This window comes from Urocampus carinirostris, chromosome 3 (assembly GCF_059441175.1).
Source record: "Urocampus carinirostris isolate Australia breed hairy pipefish chromosome 3, RoL_Ucar_1.0, whole genome shotgun sequence".
In the NCBI taxonomy this organism is placed as follows: Eukaryota; Metazoa; Chordata; class Actinopteri; order Syngnathiformes; family Syngnathidae; genus Urocampus; species Urocampus carinirostris.
In genome coordinates this window covers 39,161,908-39,172,232 of record NC_142351.1, presented here as the reverse complement: position 1 = coordinate 39,172,232, position 10,325 = coordinate 39,161,908, and the positions used below count along the sequence as shown (strand labels likewise).

At 36.8% G+C, this 10,325-nt stretch overlaps 1 protein-coding gene across 1 annotated transcript; it reads right to left on the bottom strand.

Annotated features, from left to right (window-relative positions):
* Nucleotides 1-220: 220 nt before the first annotated feature.
* Nucleotides 221-3,716, bottom strand: LOC148369664 (uncharacterized). The gene is made up of 2 exons (XM_088331766.1): nucleotides 3,304-3,716; nucleotides 221-1,991 (listed from the first exon to the last, which is right to left on the bottom strand). Exon 2 carries the CDS (start codon nucleotides 1,987-1,989, stop codon nucleotides 655-657), a length of 1,335 nt encoding a protein of 444 aa, XP_088187892.1. The 5' UTR covers nucleotides 1,990-1,991; nucleotides 3,304-3,716; the 3' UTR covers nucleotides 221-654.
* Nucleotides 3,717-10,325: the final 6,609 nt, after the last annotated feature.

The following is a 10,325-nucleotide window of genomic DNA, read 5'->3' as shown; positions in this document are numbered from 1 at the left end:
TGGCTTAAGATCAGGTAATTGTGTCATTGTAATCCTGTGCAGTCCTTTGAGACATTTTTGTGATTAAGGGCTATATAAATAAATGTGACTTGACTTGACTTAATTACAAACTATGATATCAGATTACCTTCGACTTTTCAATATCACCATAAAATAAATGTCGTTTCTTGTCATCTTTTTTTTAATTAAGAAGGAAAAACAAAAGGCCAACACGGAACACTTCAGCCCATGAGTCATTTATTGACATGATGTAGGCAATTTATAGTTGCTCCTTTTGTATTTAGGACAAGAACACAGTCAGATGAAAGGACAACAAGGTGATGAGATCAATCATTGAAATGGGAATATCTTAACCACTTACACAAATTATGTTTTTTAAAAAAGCACTCAGATAAACAAATGATCTTATGACGCGCAAATCATCATCATTCAATTGACAGAACAATGTTCAAAAAAAGGTCCGGTCAAGAATTCAATGAGAATAATACGCTTAAATGTGATGCAAAATAGTAAAATCCTTCATGATTTGATTACAGGAAAAAATGTAACAATGTCGGTTTTCAATTACGATCAGATCTAAAATAAACCTTGGAAGAGATCACCTTGATTTTGTCAACTCAACAAAGAGCTTTTAATGCAAGAAATTGCGTCACATCAAGTAGAATGATCAAGGTCAGTTTTACAAGCACACTGAGCATTAGCCTGACTTGAGAATATTTGACCACAAACTGCACAAGAAAATTGATTTTCACCAGTGTGGGTACTTCTATGTCTTTTTAAATTACCATTCTTAGTGAATGTTTTACCACAAACTGGGCAGGCAAAAGGCTTCTCACCAGTGTGGGTTATTTTGTGAGATTTTAAACTCCCACTCTGAGTAAATCTTTTACCACAAATTGAGCAGACAAAAGGCTTCTCGCCAGTGTGGATTTTAGTGTGGCTTTTTAAGCTCCCACTTTCAGTGAATCTTTTACCGCAAACTGAGCAGGCAAAGGGCTTCTCACCAGTGTGGGTTAGTGTATGGGATTTTAAGTTGCCTTTGTGGGTGAATTTTTTACCACAAACTAGACAGTTAAAAGGCTTCTCGCCAGTGTGGGTTCTTGTGTGTAATTTTAAGCTCCCACTCTCAGTGAATCTTTGACCACAAATTGAGCAGGCAAATGGCTTCTCACCAGTGTGGGTTAGTGTATGTGATTTCAAGTTGCCTTTGTGGGTGAAGTTTTTACCACAAACTAAACAATTAAAAGGTTTCTCACCAGTGTGGATTCTTGTGTGTATTTTTAAAGCATTTTTCCAAATGAATCTTTGACCACAAACTGAGCAGACAAAAGGCTTCTCGCCAGTATGGTTTCTTGTGTGGCTTTTTAAGTGTTTTTTCAGGCTGAATTTTTCACCACAAACTAAACACTTAAATGGTTTCTCCCCAGTGTGGATGAGTGTGTGTGATTTTAAGCTCCCATTCTGAGTGAATCTTTTACCACAAATTGAGCAGGCAAAAGGCCTTTCCCCAGTGTGGGTTTTACTGTGCGATAATAGGTTTTTCTTACGGCTGAATTTTTTATCGCAAACTGTGCAGGCAAAAGGCTTTTCACCAGTGTGAACTTTCATATGCAACTTCAGATAAGTCTTGTGTCGAAACGTTTTCCCACACTGAGAACATGTGTTATCATCTCCCGACTGTTTGTCGCTGGTAGTATTCGCAGAGTCGGACGTGTTGTCATCGTCATCATCTGTTTTCACGTGTTGAGAGGAACTGAAGCTTAAAGGCTCCTGCCAATTGTTCTCTTCATGTTGTCCTTGATCTTCGATGTTTGAACGGACCTCATCCACTAGCAACACTGTAAAATCTTCCTCCTCTTTAACATGGACAAGCTCAACATCCTCCTCCTCCTGCTTTATAAGGCGATGAGGCTTCAATTCCTCATCATCACTTTTAACGCCTGGCAACTCGGGTTCCTGCCAAGCAGTAGGAGGATATTTTTCACTCATGTCTGCAAGACAGAAGCCAAATCACATTGTTAAGCCATTAATCACAAACATTCTCAAAGGGTTGCACAAACCACCGTTGCAACACACCCTAATCTGAACAACATGGGGGCAAGGAAAAACTAAAAAAACCTGATCATTTGGAAAATTAAAAAACCTTGAGAAGGGGTAGGAGATGAGGTAATCCCTCTTACTAGGGTGCAATGGATTTTGCAGGGGCATCAACAGACAATACACAGTCAAAAAGTGTTTCCCATACCATATAGTCTCTTGCGGCAACAGACTAATTGGTCGCCGCCAGTCTCTAAATTTGCATGAAATATAATTATAAATTTTGTGTGGTTTTTTTTTGTTATTTATTTCCCTTTTATTTTCTTTATTGTAAGTGTGTGTCTTGCTGTCGGTCACCCCTCTTGAGGGATATGACCAAGGTAGATGGATAGATAAAAATATAAATATAATTATAATGTTTAAATGTATATAAATGCAAAGTTCAAAAGAAAACTACTTACAATTCAATTTAAACCATTTTAGACAGAGAACCTCTGGGAAACCACCAAATATATGAATAAAAATGTGTAAAACACAAAAGAAAGTAGCAGTGTCTATTGAAGATTGGCATTTAGATAGTGCCTCAGCTTTGAGGAACTGATTTGGTATTTTCTGCCAATGATGGACAACACACTCTTCTTTGTATGGAAGCCCCAAAAGTGCCATAGTTTAATTATCAAAGGGAGCAATCAAATCATTAGAACGACCTTCAAACATAAAATCAATTAATTAAAAACGGCCTAAAAACGAAACGACCTTTCAGGACAAAAGTCTTCAGCAAAATATTTTGATTAAAACATTCTCACAATTACATTTTACATAATTGAGATGGTTCTCAACTTTTCAATCAGGAATGTTTTCATTTCAAAAAGCACGGAGCACTTGAGGCGTGTATACCCTGTAAATGGTCTGCATGTATACAGCGCTTTTTAAGTCAATGAAGACCTCCTAAAGCGCTTTACAATGTGCTTCACACTTACCCATTCACACACACACTCACTTGTAGAATTCACTTTGAGCAAGTTGAAACTATTGACTTTGGTGTAATGACACCTCCCTGCATGAAATCTCCCCCCTCGCGCAAACTTCACGAGAACGACTTTGTATATAATTTTGGGGGGGAATGTAATAGAACAGTAAGGCACATTCTTAGTCCATTAACCCATCCAGGCTCGTCCTTCTCCTTCCAAGCAAAACATAATAACAGTGGGCGCCAAAGGACACATATTAGGCGTCAAGGATATTGCAGAAAACACAACGACTAACCTTCTCTGAGCTGCTTGTCAGAAGAGTCCAGGAGTCGATCTTCTCGTTCGGTCTCCTCTTTCGTTGCCCAAAGCTCCTATTTGAAAGGTTCTTTCCCAATTGAGCACATTTTCTCCACGCTTGAAAATCACACTTGAGTTAAATAGACATTTTCCATCAGGCTGAATCAGAACACCACGATGTCAGACCGACTCGAGTGGGCAAACATGAGTCGGTCGGGAGTAAAAAAGGCAGTAACTACGCAGAATACGGATTATAGAAAAAATGAATTTAAAGTTATCCGACTGCCGAGCTTAAGTAGCTGTCGGTAGGAGGTAGGGCATTTTGCCGTTTTGTTTAATATTTTATTCAGCGGTTGTTGCGGCGGCCACATCAACTTTTCAATCTCAAACACAACCGCAATGGATTGTGGGATAAGGTGCACATTCTCTACTCTTCTTCGAGAAATAACGGCGGTTTGCATTCATCCCTTTGGTGCATTAGCGCCCTCCATCATTGCGTGTTTTTGTTTCTGTTCCACTTCTAAAATTTCCATAATCCCTAAAAATGGTAAACGTGGCCTATGCTCGGGGCCGGTGTTATTACCTCGTTTTATCTCACTTTTATATCTATTTTCGGGAATGTAATGGCGAACATATAACAAAAACCACTTCGTCTTGCATTTGTTGGGAATGTAATACAACTTAAACCATTCCGTCTTTGCATTGGTTGTGAATGTAATCGAACGGTAATGCACACCGTATATAAATCACTTTTGAGAAATGTTATGCACTCTACCGTAAAGCTTATTATGCTGAAATAGGCTTTATGGTAGAGTGCATAACAGTTTCAATACGAGCGATTTGAATAGAAAAAGCAAAATAAACATGTTACCTGCTCAAAAGTGATTTGTATACGGTCCGTCTTTTTTTCTACTTTTTTTTTTAAATTCCTTTAAAAAAATCTCATTGTGTTTATTTTTTCCGAGCTGTTACTTTTTTCTTTTTGTTCTCTATTTACTTTTTTCCAACATTTCTTTCTTTTCTTTTTTTCTGGCTTTTTTTCTAAAATTTTCCTTCTTTTTTTCTCTTCCTTTTGTCTCTTTTTTTCTCAGCTTTTCACTACTTTTTCATTTTGGTATTTTTTTCTTTTTTGTTCTATTCCCCCCTTCCTTTAAGTCATTGTGTGCATAATTTTACATAATATTTTGTCATGTTGGGATTAAAGAAGCAAAAACAACCTGAAGAGCCGTTTAGGACCCGAAAGAGCCGTTTCATTTTAGTGAGCCGAGCCGAAGAAGCCGGTTCTCGAAAAACTACGAACTTTACTCAACTTCGTTTTACTTCGACCCGAGTTCAAAATACCGCATTTAGGACACAAGGTCAGGGGAAACCGTGTATTTTTACCTTTATGGACAGTAACTTTGACTTAAGTCGCTTCTTAATTATTAATTTTGAGCCCTCATTTTTGTGTGCTGGCTAGATTTCTTGTGCGCCTAGAATGTGCGAGCAGTGCGCAATTGCGCACGCGCGCAGTTTAGAGGGAACACTGAGCGGAGGGATGTATTTCTGCCCCACAAAACTTAATTGAATTAGACAGTTATTTGTTGTTTTTCCTCTAATAGAATGATTCATCTAATCAGATGATTTAATTATACGAAGGTTTACCACGATCATTTCATATCAAATATTATTCAAATGTCAAATTATCTTTTTATAAGACACAAACACCCCCTTGACCCTAGTGAGGATAAGCAGTGCAAAAAAATGAATGGAAGCGTGGATTATATTTTTCTTATATTTTAACTGCCTTTTAACAGGAGTTACAAAGTAGGAAATAAACTGCAAAACAGCAAGGAGCTCAAACTCAATTTACCTGAGGGCTGACAAAAGAAAAGTTTAGATAAAAACATTCCAATGTTCTCAGATACATTTATTTATAAAACAAAATAGGATGAAAAAGTAAACATTTTAAAAATGAATGAGAAATAAATTACAGTAATCAGGAAAATATTAAACCAATGATGATACAGGATATATGAACAACTGAGGAAACTACATTATAGTTGCAACTTGTATTCTTCCTCCTACAAAGGCTAATGGGATTATTATTTCAATTCCCAAACCTGGAAAAGATCGAAACCACATAGAAAACCGAGAACCAATTACCCCAAGAAATTCGGACTTCAGACTTTTAACTTACATTAAACTTACTATTACATTTAACTTACTACTGAAGATGATGTATGTCTTTTATTTCTGGACTTTTACAAAGCTCAGTAGAACATGGATTTTTCCTATTGGTGCTTGAATCATTGTCTTTGGTTTAAGGTTTAAGAAAATGATGGAAGGTTTATAACAAAATATTATGTGTTGTGTGTCCTTATTTCAAGGTACAACATCAAGTTCTAAGATAAATGTTGGTATCCCACAAGGATACCCAATATCACCCTACCTATTTTTACATTAGTTGCAGAGAAGCTGGCCATCTACGTTAAAAAATGCCAATCTATTAAAAAACTCAATGTTCTAGGCACTGAAGTAATCATAAGCCAATTAGCTGATAACACAACTCTTTTCGTGAAAGTTTGCTATCAAGTCCCAATCGCCATAGAAAAAAATAAAAAACAATTCCTTAGCTTTAGCTTAAAAAAGCGAACTTTTAGCTATACATGATGCTAATTTAAAAGACATTGATAACATACCTATAAAATCTACTGTAAAACATCTTGGGAGTTAATATAACAAAATATGCCATACAAAATAAAATAATGTATATCTCAACTGGATTTATGTCTTTAACGGGACATATCTATTATTGGCCGAATCTATTTGATTAAAATTAAAAGTTTATCCAGATGTGTATCTACCTAGCATACTCTCAAGTAATTCCAAACAACATCATCTAACCTATCAACTAAATGCACTTAAACTTTATTTGGAGAAATAACCCGCATTACATGAAAGAAAGGTCACATGGTCAAGGAAATAGGTGAGGGTGGACTGAAAGCAATTCCTCATCTATCTCTAAGTGGGCTGGCTTTGGGTAGAAAACTTCCAGGCTGAAAAAAGGGCCCACCCCAGCCCTGGCCTCTTCAGAATGTTCTGTTGCTTTTGGCCAATTAAAAATTATGATGTGAAATTATGCATAAAATTACTTTTGGGGGAAAAATAAAGCTAAAAGGGACAACAAATATAAAAGAAAAAACAGAATAAGATATAATTAAATAATAAAGATAAAAAAAGAACATTGGGGGAACAATAAAGCTAAAAAAGACAACAATCAAAAAAGAAACAACAGAAGAAAAAAATCATATACTGTAAAGGCAAAAATAGAGAAATAAGAAGAAACAATAATAAGGGAAGAAAGGAGAATTAAAAGGCTAAAAAGAATACAATGAAAATTAGAAGAAAGAAAGACAAAAGCTTCAAAAAAAAAGAAACAAAAGAATAAAAAAAATGAAATAAAAAGAAAAAAAAGAAAAAAGTAGGTCCTCTCACAATATAAACTCACCACAGATGCATACCATGGCATTGGGCTAGCATATAAGTTCCTGTTGACCATTTCCTTCTCTGCTTTAAATGTGTAAAAACTAGGCTAAGAAGTTCACTGTCTTTTTCATCCACGTTTTCATCCATATCAAAATCTTTATATAATTTTCCTTTGAACTGAAATGGCAAAGTGTCTCTTAACTTATCAACATATATTTGAAAATTTCCCAATAAAAATGCATCATAAAAGCTTGCTGCTGTTCAATTCATTCAAATTCCTCTTCCAGAGCTAATTGAGCTGGCTTTGGGTGTAAAACTCCCGCGCTAAAAAGGGGCACGCTCTGGCCCTGTGTGGTTATGTGTGTATATTTCATTGGTTTGCAAAGAAAATAAAACAGTGGTAATGAATAAAGTACCACAAGGCTTGTTATCCTCTTAGCGCTGCTTTTTAATTGTACCGGCAAATAGCTTTTTCAATGAGTGTCATATAAAGTGTTAAAATTTCAATGCAGTTGTTTGTAGCATGTATAGATGTTCGTAATTTGTTTCAATAAATCGATGGTTTTTGTTTTATTTTGAAAAAGCCTCTTTCCATTTTTGAATTAATTTTACGTAATAAACTATTGTGTTGACGTTGACAAAAAAAGTTACGCGAATTAAAATTTGTCGTAAAGTGAGCAAGTCATTATTTATTTTAAATGTACATACTGTACTTTGCCTTGACGGGGACGTAGACTCGACCAATATGGACCCGCTGATCAATCTCGTGTTCGAAAGATATCTGTGGGCAATTTCACTTCATAAAACAAAAACGATGGATAAGTCGTTTCCGTTTTTTTAATACACATCAAAACGTTAAAAAAAGTTTTCTTAATAAGAGGGAAAAACAATTGGCCAAAACGAACCATTTAAGCACATAAGACATTTGTTAACATGATGTTGACAATTTATTTTTCCTTCCATCATTTCAGAGACAACCTAACAATCTAATAGAGAGGTAACAAGGTAATGAGATCATTTAAATGAACAACGACAATATGAAATGTCTGACGTTTTTTGGACACATCAAGTTTAAACTAAAGCTCGTACGCACATTATCATTATTCAAACAACAGAACAGTATTCAAAGAAGGTCCAGTCTAAATCTCGCAATGATAATACACTTTAATGAGATCCAAAACAACAAAATCACATAGAAAATTTTGATGCTTTGGTTAAATGTTAACAAAATGTACACAATGTAGGTTTGTTCAATCCCAAACAGATCTAAAATCAATCTTGGAAAAAATCATCTCGATTTGTCAACTTAACAAAAATTGTAATTACAGAATGATAAATGCTAGTTTTACAAGCACACTTCAGGTTCGGAACACCTTTCTTGTAACATAATTCAAGCACTTTTTAGGACTTTCAAAGTCAATTTTCAAAATTTTGCTGTACCATTAATTAATAAAAGAAATCCAGCTCCTTTCAAATGAATGTTTCTTTGTTGTTGACTTCAAATCACTGATAAAGTCCCTATCTTGCTGCTAGTACATACATTGTGCTTATTTGAAATGTATTTTATTTTTCTGTCCTTTCCAGGTTCCTAGCTGGTGGTGAAATGTGGAGGAAGGACATATCGAGTGAACGGACCAGCGCCTGCACCTGAAGTTGTCAGCGTCTGCATCGACCAGCCGGCAGAGATGGGAAGCTCCCACATTGCTGGTACAGACTTTATGGACAATTTTACAGACTCGAGGCCTGGTTACTGACATTGTCTTTTGAGATAATTTTACATATGACCTATGTTTTTTTTTATTGATGCTCACTATGTTTTGAGTATTGTTACCCAAGCAAATTGTATTGCAGCCTGGAAGGGGGGATTACCGCTTGTGTGGACCCTTCTCAAGGTTTCATATTTTCCTTATGTTAAAGTTTTGAGTTTTTCCTTGCCTGCATGTTGGTTTTAGATCAGGAGATGGTGTAATTGTCGCCTGTGCAGTCCTTTGAGATATTGTGATTAGGGGCTACACAAATACATGTGACTTGACATGTGACTAGATGTTTCTATCTATGATCTATATTCTTTTTCTGTCAATGGGCTGGTATAAACTGACATAAATTCCGCCATTCGGCCTCAACACTCCGTGCGGAACTTGGCTACATCACATTTGTTTACAAACACAAGAAAGGCTCTAAAGGTGTTGGATATACAGGACTGTCTCAGAAAATTAGAATATTGTGATAAAGTTCTTTATTTTCTGTAATGCAATTAAAAAAACAAAAATGTCATACATTCTGGATTCATTACACATCAACTGAACTATTTCAAGCCTTTTATTATTTGAATATTGCTGATTTTGGCTTACAGCTGAAAAAAACTCAAAAATCTTATCTCAAAATATTAGAATACTTCCTCAGACCAAGTAAAAAAATAATTTTATAACAGCAAAACTAAATCAAACATTTGAAAATGTCCATTGATGCACTCAGTACTTGGTTGGGAATCCTTTTGCACGGATTACTACATCAATCCGGCGTGGCATGGAGGCAATCAGCCTGTGGCATTGCTGAGGTGTTATTGATGCCCAGGATGCTTCGATAGCGGCCTTCAGCTCATTTGCATTTGTAGGTCTGGTGTCTTTCATCTTCTTCTTAACTATACCCCACAAATTCTCGATGGGGTTCAGGTCAGGGGAATTAGCAGGCCAATCAAGGACAGTGATGCCATGGTCAGTGCACCAGTTACTGGTGGTTTTGGCACTGTGGGCAGGTGCCAGATCACGCTGGAAAATGAAATCCTCATCTCCATAGAGCTTTTCAGCAGATGGAAGCATGTGGTGCTCTAAAATCTCTTGGTACACAGTTGCATTTACTCTGGACTTGATGAAAAACAGCAGCTGACATGGCTCCCCAAACCATTGCTGACTGTGGGAACTTCACACTGGATTTCAAGCAACTTGGATTTTGCTCCTCTCCAGCCTTTCTCCAGACTCTGGCGCCTTGACTTCCAAATGAAATGAAAAACTTGCTTTCGTCTGAAAAGAGGACTTTGGACCACTCTGCAACTGTCCAGTGCTTCTTCTCCATAGCCCAAGTCAGACGCTTCTTCCGTTGTCTTGAGTTCAGAAGTGGCTTGACCATGGGAATACGGCTATTGTAGCCCATTTCCCGGACACGTCTGTGAACTGTGGCTTTTGATACCTGGACTCCAGCTTCAGCCCACTGTCTTTGAAGCTCCCCCAAATTCTGGAAGCGGCTCTTCTTCACAATTTTGTTAAGGCTGCGGTCATCTCTCTTGGTTGTGCAGCGTTTCCGGCCACATTTTTCCCTTCCAACAGACTTTTTGTGGATATGCTTTGAAACTGCACTCTGTGAACAGCCTGCTCTTTGAGAAATTTCTTTTTGTGTCTTACCCTCCTGATGGAGGGTATCAATGATGGTCCTCTGGACAGCAGTCAGATCAGCAGTCTTCCCCATACTTGTGATTTAGTTTACTGAACCAAGCTGAGTGTTTTTAAGGCTCAGGAAACCCTCGCAAGGTGTTTCGAGTTAATTAGATGATTCAGG